The 18,562-nt window shown below is 37.2% G+C and overlaps 1 protein-coding gene across 2 annotated transcripts in view; it reads left to right on the forward strand.

Annotated features, from left to right (window-relative positions):
• Window positions 1–2,819: 2,819 nt before the first annotated feature.
• The window catches only part of CLINT1 (clathrin interactor 1), a 59,315-nt gene continuing 43,572 nt past the window's right edge, over window positions 2,820–18,562 (forward strand). For both annotated transcript variants that reach the window (XM_003981309.6, XM_003981310.6), the window contains exon 1: window positions 2,820–3,040. In XM_003981309.6, coding sequence (XP_003981358.1) covers window positions 3,000–3,040 — 41 coding nt within the window. In that variant the 5' untranslated portion in view covers window positions 2,820–2,999. The remainder of the gene's footprint in view (window positions 3,041–18,562) is intronic.

The raw sequence follows: 18,562 nt of genomic DNA on the forward strand, positions 1-18,562 counted from the left end.
ATGTATGTTTTCCTGAAGAGGGGTGAGTGGGACGTTTTCTCATTTATTTTTTGACAATGGACACATTTAAATTGCCACAAAGAAGTTACTATGGAAACTGCTCACAAACTTGCAAGATAAAAGGTAAAAATGGAACACTTTGTTGACATGCAAATGATTAGTCTTTGGAGACCACTTTTGAACCCAGTCTTCTTGTCTGGTTCTTCTGAGTCCATTAGAATCAAAGGTAGACAGGCAAGTTTTTTGGCGTTACATTCTAGATGCCCCTGGTGTGATAACTCTGGAGTAAGTCTAGACACTTCCAAACTTGGTGTTGAAACAAGCAAAGTAGACAATGACATTGTACTCTCTAGGTAATTCTGGGAAGGCTGACTACGAATTGCTATGAATGTGCAAACAGGCCCAGGGCAGGGAAGGTGGTTGTTTTTATGCCAGGCCCATTCTTCTGATGTACCCTGGACCTGCTTGGTTGAAACTGAACTTGCTGAGCTCTTATTTGTGCAAGGTAGTTTCTCTTTCTTATCTTCTCTGGCCACATTCCATCCTTTGAATCTTGGACCAGACAGCCTTTTCAACAGAAAACAAACTTCTCATCTGAAAGCACCATTTGTCTACCTATCTCTGCTCCTCTTTCCCTGCCTCTTCCCACCCACCAGTCCAATTCACTTTATGTCTGCCTAAGCATTCCTATCTTGACAAAGCTTTGAGATAGCTTTGTCCCGATTTCTGCTTTTTCTATCTGGCAATTCTTTCAACTTGCTTCTCTCAGACCTTAATCCCAAAAGCTGTATTGAAACCCTTTTCAAAGCTGCTTCCAATAATTAAGTGGATGCAATGTGAAGAGGTGACTTGACCTGAGGAACTAGGGGTCAGAGGTTCAGGGTTCTTGATTTAGGACCATTGTTAACAAGCTTCGCAACTAGCAGCAATCAATTTCACTTCTCCCTTGTGAATCAGTCTTCATCTGTTCCCTCCACCAGGTATTTTTTCTGGCAGATCTTTCTTTCTTTCTTTCTTTCTTTCTTTCTTTCTTTCTTTCTTTCTTTCTTTCTTTCTTTCTTTCTTTTTTTAATGTCCAGCTCCTTTTCATCATTCAAGTTTTAGCTTAATTATAGAGTCCTCAAAGAGGCCCTAAATACTCTGTATTGTTACTTTCCTCTAACACCATTCTCTTCAACATTATCTTCTGTTTTCTTCAACAATTTTCTATCTGCAATTATCTTAAATGTTTCCTTGATTATTATATTTGCTCCAAAGACCTGTAAGATCCAAGAGAGCTGAGGCCTTGTTGGTCTTGTTCCCAGCTGTATTCCCTACTCCTGGCACACAGAAGATTTCTGCTCAATACATTCGTGTAGAATGAAAAGCACTGTAAAATTCAAGCAGTTGGGCCAAATGAATTTTAATGTTTCTTTTGCACTTCTAACATGACCATTGTTAAAAATGAAGAAGCAAGAAAATGAAGTCACAGCAACCATTGCAATAAAACACTGAGTGCAGTGTGTATTTGTACTTATGCTTAAGAATATAAACCTGCCAAGTTCTTACATGTGTTACAGTGTTGTCTTTCTAGTTTCCCATAGAGTGTGAACTAAGTTTCTGAGCTTGAAGATAAAGTATCTAAGGAGGATATTCGGTAGCTGTCTATAAAACCACTGTATCACAGAATTAGAGTGCAATAGGTTTTATTTTTTTTTCTTTCTAATTTTTAATTTAAATTCTACTTAGTTACCATACACTGCAATACTGGTTTCAGGAGCAGAATACAGTGATTCATCACTCATACAACACCAAGTGCTCATCACAACAAGTGCCCTCCTTAATGCCCATCACCCATCCAGTCCATCCCTCACTCACCTCTCACCATCAACCCTCAGTTTGTTCTCTATCTTTAAGAGTCTCTCGTGGTTTGATTTGTATTTCCCTGATGATGAGTGATGTTGAGCATTTTTTCATGTGTCTGTTAGCCATCCGGATGTCTTCTTTGGAGAAGTGTCTTTTCATGTCTTTGGCCTTTTATTTCCTTGTGTTGTCTGATTGCTGAGGCTAGGACTTCCAATACCATGTCGAATAACAGTGGCGAGAGTGGACATCCCTGTGGCGTTCCTGACCTTGGGGGAAAAGCTCTCAGTTTTCCCCTTTGAGGATATTAGCGGGGGGGTCTTTCCTATCTCAAGTAATTTTTTTTAATCTTTTATTTTTGAGAGAGAGAGAGACAGAGAGAGCAGGGGAGGGGCAGAAAGAGGGAGACACAGAATCCAAAGCAGGGTCCAGGCTCTGAGCTGTCAGCACAGAGCCTAATGTGGGGCTCGAACCCACCAACAGTGAGGTCCTGACCTGAGCCAAAGTCAGATGCTCAACTGACTGAGCCACCCAGGTGCCCCTCAGGTACTATTTTAACAAGACTTATTTCACAAGAAAATCCTTTCAATGAGGTATTCGAAGACTCAAAATCATAGCACGCTGTGGTATTTGTTACACATTCAGGACTGTTTCTAGGGAGAAACAATACTTACTATTTGGAAAATGTGTCTGAGGGCTGCTTGATCCTATACCAGTGCTTCTGACACTTGAGCACGGAGGACTCCGTAAAGCACAGATTCCTGGTCCCCACCCCAGAGTTTCTGGCTTTGAAGGTCAGAGGCATGGGGAAGGGTGCGTAGGACCGGAGAGTCTAACAGAAATACTACCAAGTTTATCACACTAACTCTCTCAGCTTAACCTGTCCGCTAGGCCGGGGGAGAACTACAAGTCCCGGCGTGCCCCGCGCGCAGAGGGCGGAAAGTCGGGCACTTCCGCTCCACGCAGCGCCTCTGCCCCCGCGTCTCGACGTGTCACCGGCGGCGCCGCGGCTGTGGCAAGAGAAGGACCTAACTGGGGGAGTTCGAGGCGGCGGGCGGCGGCGGTGACCCCGGCCAGGATCTGCCCCGGCGCGGAAGTGTTCCGGGGTCTGTGGGGAGCAGGGGAGGGAGCCGGCGGCTCGGCCCGCGCGGGGCACGATGTTGAACATGTGGAAGGTGCGGGAGCTGGTGGACAAAGCGTGAGTATCGGGGGTCAGTTGTGGCCAAGGCCCACGCAGAGGAGGGGAGGAAGGGGGAAGGGGAGCTGGCCTTGCGCCCGGGGCTGCCCGCGTCACGCCCCCCGGCTTGGCCAGTCCCATCATGGCGGCGACCGGCTCTCTCTCCGACCCGGAGCAGGTCCAGACCCGCGAGGGTGAGAAGGGACCCTTCCTCGTTTCAAAACATCCTGTTAGCCCCCTCCTCTCCTGTGCAGGCCTTCCTCACCTTGCCCCCACCCCTATCCCTCTAGGCACAGACCCTTTGGTCAGGGGAGGGGGCGGGGTTGTCCAGAGCTGGGTCACTGCCCTGGTTGGAGGACTGTCTTGGCCCCAGGCTGTGGGTTTTGCCTCCGGGGCAGCGGGGAAGGCTTGGAGGTGGGGGACGCAATGCACTGACCCTCTGTGTTCTCAGGGTGTGGTGCGGAGACTTAGGCCTGGTCGGGTTGCTTACTGGGTTTCTTTTAATTCCTAATGAACCTGAAGTGTTGGAGTGGGTGGTAGGTGTAACAAGTGGCCATTGTGGTCAGGCTGAAGTTACTCAAGAGGAGATTCATCCTTTGCTTTTCTAACACTAGTGAAAGTAGATCACCACATTACTTACTGTGATTCTTCTTTTCCTCTGTTTCCTTTTCCACTACATTTCATTTTTGGAGGGTCACTTGTTCCATTGGGCTTAGTTAACAAGTCATTAAGAAATTTACCCTGAAGAAGGAAACAACCCGGGTTTATATCCCGTTGATCTGCTTTTAGCTTCCCTGACAGGTAAAATGACTAATGCATAGATGATTTCCTATAAGAGTTAGGTTATAACTTTAGTGTCTCACTACACCAGAAAAACCTTCACACTTAACAGACGTAACATTAAGGACTTCTAGGCCAGCAGGAAATAAAGTTTAAGAATTTAACCAGTCCTCTTCCTTTGGCTTCTAGTGATTGTGCAATACGTGTGGTGACAGAAACATTGGTGATACCGACCCAACCTAAAATCAGGAAGTGTTGATGGCAAACTTTTGAGTTTTTCTTGACACCAAAAAAAAAAAAAAAAAAACCACCAAAAACCAAAAAACACAATTTATAGTGGCTTGGATAATCGTCAGATGGAACTTAGAATTTGACCATATTTCCAATTTGCTGTGCTACCAAGAAGGCAGTAGAGCACCAAAGGGACATGGGTTTTAGAGCCTTCAGAGCTGGGTTCAAGCTCTGTAACCTTGGCAAGTTAAGTAACTTTAGGTGCCCCAGCTTTCGTAGGTGCAGGATGAAAATAATGATAGATACCTACCTTACAACGTTGTAAAGCTGAAGGACTAAGGACTTTACATATAAAGCTCTTGCCACAGTATATTTAGATCAGTATACTTTGGATGACTGTAGCAGATGTTCTGCATTGAGAGGGAGATAAACATTAAAAGAGAAACTCCACGTTTGAGAAATGGTTTGTTTTAATACTTTTCCTTTATCAGCTGTTCATTTGATCATTAAGTCCTCAGACATTTATTTTGGGTTTGTTTTGCTATTTATATGCCCTTTGCTTCCTAAAGATAAAATCATGGTTCTTTTCCAGATACAGGTTCATTAGTTTTTTATATTTTTAATTTTTTCCCAGTGGACACCGTGCATGCCTTATTGGATCACTGGTTGTTTATCCAAGTGTAAAGACTTGGATACTAGCTTAAATAGTTTTGAAAGTCCAAAAGTCTCTACAAAACTCTTTATTTCTAAGCCAGAGAGCAGCAAAAGAGATCTAAGAGAAACCTTGCTATCTTAGAGAACTAAGTTTGTGGTACTCACAAATTTGCAGAAGCTATATACGTTTTTCAGGAGACAGAAATCAAGGCAACGTTCCTGCTGATGTTGTACGTTTGCTATTGTTTGTCTTTATCACTCATGTTACCAGTCTTCAAGTGTTCAGGTGAAATTTGGCACATAAGTGGTTATCAAGTCATCTAATGGAAGAACTGTTGTTGAAAAAGAACTTCTGTCTTCCTTTTTACTACCCATTTTAAAATGGAGACTTGAACCAAGTTCAGGAACGTGTAAGAATTCTGCCACCAAGGACTTTTTAAAGTTTTTGTGGGTGTCTGACACATGATATTAAGATTAGAATGTGAGGTTATTTTACTGAATACTTAGAATTTAATTTTCATCTTTCATTGGCAGGAGAGAAAAAAATTCTTCCCTCAAAATGTAAGCATCTTACAGAACCAGTACCTGTGGCACAGTGTCCAGTTAGATTCTTCACCTTAAAATGCCATAATGGAGGAGAAACCAATCTGTAGAATGGCTGCTTTGATTATTAGAGGAATAAGGTATTGAGGGAACTTGGAAATGAAGAAACGAAGTGATTAAGGACTGCTCGGAGAGTTTGGATTAATAGAATGAGGTCTTATGTATTAGGAAGGGCACAAGTTAGGGGTTTTAGAGACCTGGGTTCAGATTCTGATACTTCCTTTTAAGCTAGCCATATGTATAATTTTGCAGAGAATCACATAAATATCCAAATGATACATTCCTTATCAGTAAAATGAGAGGATGAGGGTAGACAAAGTCTGTTTTCAACTCTACTGGCTATTTGGAGACATGAATTTCCATTGCGTGGGCAGGGGGGAGATATGGAACTGGTATTTCATAATGGCACGTAGATTTTGGAAAGTCATTCTCCAGCGACAGTTTTGGCTGAAAAAGGATTTTTTTTTAAAGTGGTAATCAATAATTGTTATATTTAAATGCTTTATGCAGTAAATAAATGCAACCAATGACTCAGGAAAACTAGGACTTTTATTTAGCATATATCCCTACCCAGCGAGGTTTACTTGAGAAAGAAAAATGTTTTCTTTCAAAATGTGTTCCCTAGAGCTGCAGTTAGATCAAGTATGGTGGCAGTTCTGACGTATAACGATGTATTTCAGATATTGGCTTTTGAGAGCTTGAAGACATGGAGGGTGAGGACATACTTTCCACAATTGTTGACCTCCTGGTAGTATTAAATGGCTTGGTGTGCAGAATACTGTGGAACTGAGGAAAAGCAGATAAAGTCATAGGCCAGCCAGAGCTGAGAGTACCAGTTTCCTCCCACTTGTACTCAAGTTGCATGAAAGGCAGCTGTGGCAGGAAGGGATAAGTGGCACCACTCCCACCAACTAGGACTAGCTTGACCATTATCATCGTGTGACCTGCCTTCTTGTCATAAAGTTGGATTCTTTGATATTTTGTTATCCCACACATGGTATAAATTAAAAGTTGCTACAGTTGTGTTCTGTTTTTTCTCCAAACTTTGGGAATGTAGTCAACGTGACAGATAGTGGTAGATCAAAATGGCTACTTATTATTCAAGCCCAGTGAATCCTTCTCTTCCATTGCACAGAGTAGTACTAGTGGTAAATCTACTTCATCGGTGGCCCTTACTCTTTTTATGATAGTGATTCAAATAGTGCTGGCCAGCTACTATTGGTGGGCAACTGCTGTTGGTAGTCCTTTCTTATTTTCTTAAGCATAGCTTGCGTTTTCCCTTATAAGTTGATTTTTGTTGGTGTTAACATGCGGTTTTGTCCCCTAAATGTTTGTAGAGCTATAGAAACTACTGTTACCTAGTCTAGACTCCAGAAGGAGAACGTTTTACTTTTTAAGAAAATATTTCATTCAGTTATTTCAACAGATAATACTTTTTTTTTTTTTTTTGGAGTAGTACTGTATTTTCTGAACTTGAAAAGTATAATACAGGTACCCTGCCTTCAAGAAACTTGCCATTACAATTACACTATATTTTGAACTTACTGTCAGTTTTGCTTTTTAGTCACCAGATGGTTTCCCCCTTATTTTCCCTGTCTTCCCAGTAAATCTCTGTTCCGTTTGCTTCTTAGAATTTGAAAGCAGACATGATTGTCAGCTTTTTAGTCTTCCCCTATCAACTTTTTTGGGAACCAATAATAGATCATTGTTATTAGTGAAATAATTAATTATCCGCCCTCTCTTATGGTAAGTGGATATAAGAAGATATTAAGAATTTAATTCCAAAGACAGAAGAATTTAATTTATCTTCTGCCAGTATTTCTGTAGTTTAAATTAGCCAATTTAGTACTACTGTCAAAATGCTTTTAAAAATCACTTAGTTGTCTCTTATGTTTTTCTGTGCCCTGTAGTGTTAGTTTACAAGTAGTTTTTCGTTTGTTTACTGATCTATCCACTGAAAGTACTTGTGTGTGTGTGTGTGTGTGTGTGTTTTAATTTAATTTTAAGTACCACTTATTTAGTTAATACTTCTGGTTTTTACAGTATGGCTCCACAGTTGAACCTTTTTGTGTGCTCTTAAATTATTTTCTTATTTCATTTTTTTTAAACAAATTAGTTTTTAATGTTTATTTATTTAGAGAGAGAGAAAGTGCCATCAGGGGAGGGGCCGAGAGAGACGGAGAGAGAGAATCCCAAGGAGGCTCCGTGCTGTCAGCACAGACCCCGACATGGGGCTTGATCCCAGGAACCATGAGATCATGACCTGAGCTGAAATCAAGAGTTAGATGCTCAGCCGAGCCACCCAGGCGCCCCTCTTACTTATTTCTAGTGTTTACTTAATAATTCTTTTAAGAAAAAATAAAGAGTAAAGGCAGCTTTTTTTTCTCTTAATTTTTTTTAACGTTTATTTATTTTTGAGAGAGAGAGAAAGAGCGTGCGCAAACAGGGGAGGGTCAGAGAGAGACAAAGACACAGAATCTGAAGCAGGCTCCAGGCTCTAAGCTGTCAGCACAGAGCCTGATGCGGGGCTCGAACCCACAGACTGTGAGATCATGACCTGAGCTGAAGTCAGATGTTTAACCGACTAAGCTACCCAAGTGACCCAAGAGTATAGGCAGTTTAAATAACATTTTAATCTTGAAGAAATTTTATTGTTTTATCTTTCATATTAAGATATATCTAGCTGTGAAAAAGTACTTTTTTAGTATTTGTATTAGCTCTTATGTACAAAAAGTTAACTCCTTTTAACCTCAACTGACATTACTTAACATTCTTGGACAATGTATTTAAACTGTTTATTCTTTTATGCCTTTTTTTATTGTTTGTTTTTTGAGAGAGAGATAGAGAGCGTGTGCAAGCAGGGGAGGGGCAGAGAGAGGGGGAGACACAGAATCCAAAGTAAACTCTGGGCTCTGAGCTGTCAGCACAGAGCCTGATGTGGGGCTCAAACCCTCGAGTTGTGAGATCATGACCTGAACCGAAGTCGGATGCTTAACTGACTGAGCCACCCAGGTGCCCCTCTTTTATGCTTTTTTAAGGTGTCACTTCATGAGCTTTCCTTGTTTGGTCTAATTACATATGTTTATCTATATGTTTTTATAGTAATTTGCTAGCAAAACACATTCTTCTACTATACCTCCAGGTGATATTTAATGGATCTAGGAAGCAGTTTGGTTCAGAGATCAGAACTGAATCGAAATCTGAGGTCTACTATGAAGAAACAGTGGTCTTGGACGTTGGAACAATATCTCTTAAATTTTTCTGTCTGGAAAATGGAGATGATACTTATTTTACAGGGTTCTTGTGAGGATTAAGTTCATGTGAAACACTTAGCATATTACCTGACATAAACTCTTGAAATACCTATTGTTATGTAATGCAGAAAATCATTTATAACATAGAAAAAAACAAAGGAATATAGTGTTTAAAAGAATAAAGAAAATATTGTTGTTAGATTAGATTATTTACAAGTATGTAAGGACTGTGTCTTAATCCATGCATCATTATTTTCAGTGAGCACTCTTTCATAAAACTCTTCACCTGAATGGACAACTTAACCTACATATAGGAAAACTCATATAAATATCTCTGATGTGTATGCCATGTGTTGTTTTCACCAAGTCATAAATGCTTTTAATATTGAAAACATGTTACAGAAGTAGAAGTAATTCTTTAAAAAGATATGTTGAGGAATAAAGTCTTTGGGGAGACATATTGCAATTTCTATCTGCTAATCTTTGTTCAGTTTGTTTTGTAGTTTCTAAAGATATTAAAGATAGTACTAATGTAAAACATTCTCCTAAAATGTAAAAAGATTTATTTTTTGAACTTGACAGTTAATTCTTTTTTTAAGTTTATTTTTTTGAGAGAGAGCATGAATGCAGGGGTCAGGGGTAGGGATTGAGGGGGAAGAGACAGAGAGAGAGGGAGAGAATCCCAAGGAGGCTTCATGCTGTTAGCATGGAGCCTGATGTGGGGCTTGATCTCCTGAACCACGAGATCATAATCTGAGCCGAGACCAAGAGTTGGACACTTAACTGACTGAACCACCCAGACATCCCCTAATTCTTAAAGAAACTGAACAGTATCAAGAAAAAGAACCCTCTAAGTAATCAAATTTGCCATCTCTGACAATAGATGAGCAATATATACAGGGAACACACATTGCAGAAAGGGCTTTCCGATTATTCAGCCCATTCTCCCAAGTTGGCAAGAAATTCTTTTGGCTTACCAGAGTTCTTTAGCCTGAAAATTAAACACAGGTAAAAGAACATAATGTATTCCCGTGTTGGAACTAATTTATAGCTAATTATGATTTGTGGATAAATTTAGCTAATGAATTATTAGTTGGAGTAATTTTGTTAATGCGTAACAATAGGCATGTTTTGTATTTGAGTTTGCCAATTGTTTTAGAATGTCTTTTGACATGCAAATTTGTTTAGTTTCAAAATTCTTAGGAAAGTATGTAAGTTCTACATAATTCAAATATCAATAATTTTTTTCAATTTCCACATAAATTCACCATTCACCATTATGTGGTAAATGTGTATGCATGCTTTTGAAATGTTTCACTCAAAAATTCTCATTCAGATAGCCTTAAATTTTTAAAATAGCAAAAATATATGCATTGAAAATTCAGTTTCCTGGTTTTTTTTGACTTTTGTTTTCATGTATTTTTAGAAGATCGTTAAAGAATAATGCAAATAAATATACTGAGGATTTTTTTCTATTGATTTTTCTCATATTTGTTCTTCAGCTTAGGGTTGTTGATTAAAACTTTTTATTTGCAGCTAAACCACAATGGTTAAGTAACATCCTTAGTTTGATGTGTTTGCCTTATATTTAGAAGTTTGGTACTGAATGGGCTTTTGAAGTGTGGCTCATTTCTCATGAAGCCAAATAAAAATTTTAACCCTGCAGTCTGCTCTCCACACAGCAATGATTGATTCTTGAAAAATACTAAATCAGATCTGTCTCAGCTTTTCAAGTCACTTCTCATCTCCCTGCCTCTCAGCCTGTACTCGATCTGGCTCTCTGCTACCCCCTCTGACCCCGTCTTCCATTACTCTCTGATTCTCTGTTCACTTTCTGTTTAAAATAGCATGCATCCACCTAAGTCACTCATTTCCACCTCTGCTTTTATTTACATGTATTCTGCTGCTGCCTCTAGGATGTGAACTCCTTGAAGGCAGGGACTTCGTCTTGTTTACTGCTGTATTACTAACTCTTAGAACAGTGTATATTATATAGTAGGTGCTCAATAAATATCTTTGACTATGTTAAGTTTGATAAGCTGATTTATATTACTGAAGAAATCTTCTAAGTCCATGTATTTCTAATAAAAGCTAATAGTTATTTAGTATCTCCCATGTGCCAATAAGAATTATGACAAATTGTTATCATCTTCAATTTATTGATGAGCAAATAGGCCACAGAGAAGTCCAGGAACTTGCTGAAAGTAACACATCTAGAAAATAGAGTCTAGATTTAAATATAGGTGTTTACTTTCAGAACATATATTTAACAGTTTTTGCTAACTTTTACAAGACATAAGTATCAAAAAAATATTTTACTATAATAAAGGTGAGTTGCCAGTGTATACTTTATACTAATTAAAAATTACTTGGAGAAATATTCATAATATTTAAAATTTCTGCACCAAATTCATTGAGTGTTTATTCTTTTTTCCCCCCATATGTACCTGTCATAAAAGAAAAATTTTCTGGACTCTTGATGTACTTTGAATAATGTCTATATGTTAGATGCCCCTCAACAGAAGGAAAGCAAACAGATATTTATGTAGGTGCAAAAGAAAATCTTTAGCTATTATAATGAAGGTATTCACTACTTAATCCTAAAATTTGTGACATTTATGGGGCGCCTGGGTGGCTCAGTTGGTTGAACATCCAATTTTGACATAGGTCGTGACCTTGCAGTTCGTGAGTTTCATCCCTGCATCGGGCTCACTGACTGAGCCTGCTTTGGATCCTCTTTCCCCCACTCTCTCTGCTCCTCCCCTGCTTGTACTTTCTCTGTCTCAAAAAAAAAAAATTATATATATATATATAATATATATATATAATATATATATATATATTATATATATATTATATATATAATATATATATATAATATATATATATATTATATATATATATTATATATATATAATTTTTTTTTAAGTGTGACATTTATAAACATTATGTGCTTCAGAATTAGTAGTCCTCTGTAACCAGCTTCCACAACTTATTAAAGTTTCAGATAGTTTTTTGATTGTGGTCTTTGCTGTGCCCTTAGTGCTGTGTCATATTAATCTGTAATTTATGCCCAACTTTTCTCAGTTTTTCTTCAGACTGAGTATTTAGAAATAATTTTTCTTAGTCCATTATATACTTATCCAAGTACTGTATTTTTGGCATAGATTGTTAAGTATTAAAATGTTATGCAGTAACTGAAAATATATTACTGATATCCTTACTAATCTTGGCCATACCTCATAAAGGTCCTTCAATGAGTGCTCATTTAACATCTACCATGAGCCCTGTAGGGTACTATGAGGGACAGACCTTATGGTTCCAGTGGCATTTATGATTCTGTCAAGCAGATGCACTTGAAAAACACATGAAAAGCACATGAACAAGAAATAGAGAGTAATACAAGATGGTATGATATCTGAATTTAGGGTACAGGATGTAAATATTTTTGAAATTCAGAGAATAAAAAGAACAGGACTGAGCAAAAATTCATGAAGGAGATACATCCTGAGACACTTTTTTTTAAGTGTTTATTTTTGAGAGAGAGAGAGAGAGTGAGCAGGGGAGGAGCAGAGAGAGGGAGACACAGAATCTGAAGCAGGCTCCAGGCTCTGAGTTGTCGGCACAGAACCCAAGGCAGGGCTCCAACCTACTAGGAAGATCATGACCTGAGCCGAAGTCAGACGCTTAACCAACTGAGCCACCCAGGCGCCCCCTGCCCCCGGTTTTTTTTTTTTTAAAGCATATTTACCTGAAAGGAAGATGAGGCTGAATAAGGTATCAAACATGAAGTGCAAAATCTGAAACAGGTGAAATAATGATGTAGATTCACTGATAAGAACCTGCACCCAGATGGTTGTGAACATAGGGTGACATCAGTGAATACTCTGAGAATATGTCCCATTGAAAAAGGAAGTCCCCTTTCTATTCCAATCAAATAGTCCAAATTAAATAATTTGAAGTATAGTTACTTGGGTTTTTTTAGAGCTTGAGGGGGAATAAATTATAAGGGTCTCAAAATTTTGATAGGTTCTAGAAGTAATTTCCTTTATATCAGAAAAGTTGAATCTAGTTTTCAGGATTTGGAAGTACATTTGGATAAATCCATGTTTAATCAATCAAGGATGAAAATGAAAAACTATTAATTTAAATGAAATATCAAAGTATTTGACATATGGAGGTAGTTTTATAAACTTATCATTGTTGAGGTAGGTGCAGGATTTCTCGTTTTAGCATTGTTGATAGGATTTTTTAGTTACATACTTTTGGTTAGTGTTTGATATTTGGCAGTGTTTCTGAACTTAATCAGATAGAAAAAAAAATCTGTTAGTCATGTAATCACACTGTAAATATCAGGCATTTGTGTCTACAAAGATGTAATTTTCACATGTTGTCCCAGTGCAGAATATCTCATCAATTTATCATTCTCTCAGAAGAGTTTTATGCTTTTTCTTTTTTAAGGTTAACTAATTTCAGTACTTCCTTTTAGATTTTTTTCCTGAAGGAGTTAGGCAATATGTTTAATAAAATTATCTTAATAGGGTATTTTAAGCAGAAGTAGGGTGCCACATATTTGAAAAAATAAATGGTCTTGAGTGTGTCCAAGTTGAGCAGATTGCTTTGGATTTCAACTTTATTTATTTATTTAAAAAATTCTTTTAATGTTTATTTATTTTTGAGAGAGAATGAGCAGGGGAGGAGCAGAGAGAGAGAGGGAGACCTAGAATCCGAAGCAGGCTCCAGGCTCCGAGTTGTCAGCACAGAGCCGACTCAGGGCCCAAACCCACGAACCGTGAGATCATGATATGAAGTGAAGGTGGACACTTAACCGACTGAGTCACGCAGGTGCCCCTCAATTTTATGTTTAAATGAGTGGTGGAAGGGGTATTGAAGGGGAGACCTGATAAATTAAGAGATTTTTGTCCACTTCTGCTGTATAAAACAGGATAAGGTCAACTTTCCAGGACTGTTAAGAGAATTAAATGAGTTAATGTATTGTGGAAATGTTACCAGTGAGTTCTCAATACATTCTTGTTTATTGCTTTCATTTTGTTTATTTAGTTTTGTCATTGTGAGACAGCTTTAAAAAGTGATAACCCAAAATTAAAAGAGAGAGATGAACAAAGACTGTTCTATTAGAATTAAGTAGAGTAACAATTCCTTAGATTAGTTCCAGTTAATAGAAATTTAGAAGTTGGCAGAAATTTTTTAATAAACTTTTAAACCCCTTTAACAGTAAAATTTTACTATTAAAAGTATTTTAGTGGCTATTCTATCCATACCTGTAAAAAGCTAGAACACAAATAAAATTCTTAACACTATACTTATTTTTAAATACTTTAGATATTTGATCTGTTTGTGAAACCATATGATAGCTCCTGACAAGAAAAAGATCACATTGTCCTTTCTTTATAAAAAAAATTTTTTGATTTACTAACTAAACAACTTAAACAACTGTCATCAATAGGGAAAGATTTGTTTCACCATTAACACACAAAACAATGCAAGTCTAAAGCTTCTTTAAATAGAGTAGGAGTGGTTTTGGTTGTTGAATAGGAATAATATTCCATACTTTAAAAAAAAAAAAAAAAAGAGGACCTTGAGAGATTAGGCTTTTAAATTTTATTACCTTGGAAGCTTAGATTTTTAAAATTCATTAGAAATTGCACTTGAGGAACTGGTACCTGAATTGATAATGTGTATCACAGGATATACAATTGAATTTGTAATCACTGGTATTTCCACAACTTTCCAATAAACATTTTATGCTAAATATTTGACTAAAAGTTTTTCTAGCAAGTGGGAATGGGCGTCCTAGTTATTTAGAGTCATGAATATTCTATCACTATTGTATCTAAATATAACATTTTGCTAGCTTTTATTAACTTGCCATTAAATATGGTAATAGGCTACTGTGATACGTGGAAACTTTGGAATTAGAAGTCCTGAGAGTTTCATTGAGGGTGTTTTTGTCCTATTTATTAGTTGAGTAAAATGTTTCACTGTGAGGATTTTTTACTCATATCAATACTTAAGACTGCTTGACATGCTAACATGGTTTGACACAGGAGATGTGGTGTTTGGTTTACCTAAAGGATAAAATTTGTGTAAGTTACATTACTAATTGTTCCTTCACTATAACTTAAATATAAAATGACATTAATTTTAAAGATCTGGTAAGCCTCAATTTCATTATGTGTTTTAACTCTGATAAACTTTAACAATTAAACTTAATGCATTTTGTATCTAAAAGCATAATGGACACTCTGTATCTAAACTCTTTGATGCTTTAATGGAAGAGTGATTGGGCTTGAGAAAGCTAGTTCTTGCCTAGTTCAAGACTGAAATATATGATCTCCAAATTGTAGAATCAAGAAAATGATAGCTCAAAATGAAAAGGAAATAAGCCCAACCAATGATTTTCATGAAGTTTGACTTCATTCCAAGTTATGTATGTTACCTAGAGAGATAAATTTAAAAAAAAAAAAAAAAATGATTGAGGTAAGAGTCACACAACATTAACCATTTTAAAATGCTGAATTCAGTGACATTTAGTATATTCACAATATTGTGCAATTAGGCAGATTTTTAAATAAACTTTTATTCTGAAATTTAAATTTTAACAATAGTAAGGAAAACACCTGTATATCCTTTACCCACATTCACCAATTTTTAAGATTTTGCCATATTTGCTCGACATTCGCTCTTCCTCTTCCACTCTGCATGCGCATGCACACACACTCACTCACACACACACTTTCCTGATCCCTTTAAAAGTAGGTTACATGCCCCCTTTACCTCCAGAGTTCAGTGTGCATTTCCTAAGAACAAAGATGATTCTCTCACATGGCCATAGTATGGATATTAGATTCAGAAAACTTAACATTGAAACAGTAATTTTATCTCTTTGTAGTCCATATTCTAATTGTGTCAGTTGTCTCATTCCAGTGCACAGTTCTGTCCAGAATCATGTATTTAATTGTCATGACTCTTTAAGTCTCCTTTAATGAAGAGTTCTTTAATCTTTCTTTGCCTTTCACGATGTTGGTATTTTTGAACATAATAGGCCAGTTATTTTATAGAATATTCCTCAATTTAAGGTTAGCTGGTGTTTCCTCAGGTAAGTATTCTGAGCTGGGATATTACATTAAGTAATAACCTGTCCTTTTCAGGAGGAAAACAAGGTGTGTATGCTCTTTTAATTTTGAGCACTCAGTTAAAGGCGTTGTCTGGTTTCTCCCTTATGTAGTTGTTTTTCTCGTTGCAACTAATAAATAGTCTGTGGGGAGATACTTTAAGATCTCTCCTCATCAAACTCCGTCCCCCTCCCCCCCCCCAATTTAGCATCTACTGATGCTTCTTCCTTGATGTGATAGTTAAAAATGATGACTCCTCCCTCTTGAACCACCTTCCCCCACAATCCGTCCTTCAATATATAATTACCAGTTTACTGTAAGGAAGAGCTCTCATTTTCCCCCCTCTGTATATCCCTCCTTTGTGGATTTTCATTTTATTCAGTGCCTTGTAATCCCTACTGTCCTTATTTATTTCAGTACTCAAATTGTCACAGATTTGGTCAACAGGAGCCTTGTAAAGTTGGCTTATGTCCTTTTGGCACTTTTCTTTTTTTAAGCATTTTCTCACTTTCTGGCACAAGATGTGTGAACCTTTTTCTGTACTTTTACTCCCTCATCCATGGAATGAGCCATTTCTCCAAGGACCCTTGGTTTTGATTACTTTTAGTGGTGAGGCAGATTTTTAGAATGAAGATTATATATAGAGATTTTTGTTGTAATTAAGATGTTGCTAGAATTTCTTAGTATGTAGAAACACCTATAGTACAAAGAGTTGGCACATGGGACAAAGAAGTTTTTTGAAGTGTGGTGGTGATTTTCTTTTGGATAATTAAGGTTTTATTTTCAAATTGTGAAACTTTAACGGAATTGCTGTTCTCTCCATGCTTTTCCCACTTGCAGCAATGTAATTTGCTTTCCATAAATCAATGAAGTATGAAAAGACAAAAATCGCAGCATGTGCTTTACAAGTGTATATATTGTAGATAATCTGATTATGTCAATAAAATGCTCCCGTAGAATGTATTCTTCCAGTGGTATTCCCTGTTACAGCCATCTACCTGTAATTCATATACTTCTCTCCTGTGATACCTTGTTTGGATTTTGAATTGTTTATGCTAGCTGCTGATTACTGAGTAATTTAAGTCTCAATTATGGCAGCACTATTCTAATTAGAATGCTGGATGTTGGCACTTAATTTAGCAAACAAGCGTAAAATGTCTGTGTGACATTTGTAGAAATAAGTATTGAGGATTAATTTTCTGTAGATAATCTTAGGATGTATATCTTAAGTATAGACTTATGCTTACTGTATCTGCAAACCAAATACATAACTCATTTGGAATATGAAATCCTTTTGACTTAAATTGGAAAAAAATGGCTATAGTTGAGAGTGGCATTTTTCCAACAATTACAAAAAACATTGTGTGTGTGAAGAAGCAGCAAAATTACACAAGTTTAAATAATTAAAACAAATACAAGTAATTGGCACATTGAGAGTAGAAGAGTTTGACAAAATTAATGGAGATGCAACATTGGTGTTTGATTTCAACATAGGTAGTATCCCTTTGGCCATGTTGGAATTTATGAGGAGTAATTTGAAAATAACATACCCACATTCCTTTTAGACTGATAACATTTTTTCAGATAGAGGTGTTTTTTGTGTTTTTTTTTTATAATATATGATGGTAATCCTCTTTTAGTGAATGAATTAAAATGTATTCTTAATGTTTATATAATCTCTGATAAAAAGACTGAAATTATAGGCATGCTTCTCATGTGAGATGGCCAAATGACAGAGGATGAGGTGTTACTAAGGATTGCAGGAAGCCACAGGATGACCTAGTTTATTATTTTCACGAATATTTATTGATTATTTGGAACTCTTTAAGATACTCGAAGTGTAGTTATAAACAAGTTTTGGTGGGGAGAGACAAATAAAAACAAATAAAATAATTACATTTTTTAAGTGTTATGAAGGAAAGGGACTGAAGTAGAATGATGAATGGGAGGGACTGTTTTAAGTAGGATTGGAGAAGGAGACCTTTCTGAGGACATGGCATTTATGTTAAGACTTAAAAGATTTTAAAGTATAGCACAGAGAGTAAAGGAAAGTATCCCAGAGAGAAGATGCTGTGGAGCAAGCAAAGTGGAGAAAGAGCTGGTGAGAAAGAGAACAGTGTGGCAAGAACGTGGAAGAAGGTAGTCTCAGGGAATGTTTGGCCATTGCATGGAATTTGGATTTATTTTAAGTATAATAAAAAGCTGGTGAGGAATTTTGATAAGCAAGAATGTGAAATGATTCCACTTATGTAGCTACTCTTGGTGCCGAGTTGGATAATGGATCAGAGGGGGACAAGTAGAAAGAGGCAGTGGTTAAAATTGTGATTTTATCATAAGAGGTTAGGATCAGAATCTCTGAACTTCATTTGTGGATTCAGACTACCTAGGTTGAAATCCTAAGCATACCACATTTATCTCTGGATTCATACTACCTGTGTTGAAATCCTAAGCATACCACTTAATAGTTGTATTAAGCAAGATACTTAACCTCTTTGTGCCTCGGTTTCCTTATCTGTGAATGGGAATGGTGATGTTAACTGCCTCATAAAGTTGATAGATCAGATGAATTGTTTGTAAAGGGCTTAGGACCTTGCCTGGGCCATAGAGTTAGGTAAGGCCTAACTCTTTTGCACAGCTCTTCTTTAGTAACAGATCGTGCAAAGCAAAGACGTGGTTCCAGTATGTACCAGTTTCAGTTAACAGGGCGCCATGCAAAATGAGGGCTGTTTATATGAGAAGTACAGCATCTGTAGTCACCCTTGATGACTCCTAAATCGATAGTTGACACTGAGCATAAGTAAGAGATTTAAAGTTTTTGAAGTATTTTTTTAGCCTTTGATTTCAATGTTTTAGCTCTAAACATGTTTCTGTGGACATAGAATTCT

The sequence above is a fragment of the Felis catus genome, chromosome A1 (assembly GCF_018350175.1).
Source record: "Felis catus isolate Fca126 chromosome A1, F.catus_Fca126_mat1.0, whole genome shotgun sequence".
NCBI lineage: Eukaryota > Metazoa > Chordata > Mammalia > Carnivora > Felidae > Felis > Felis catus.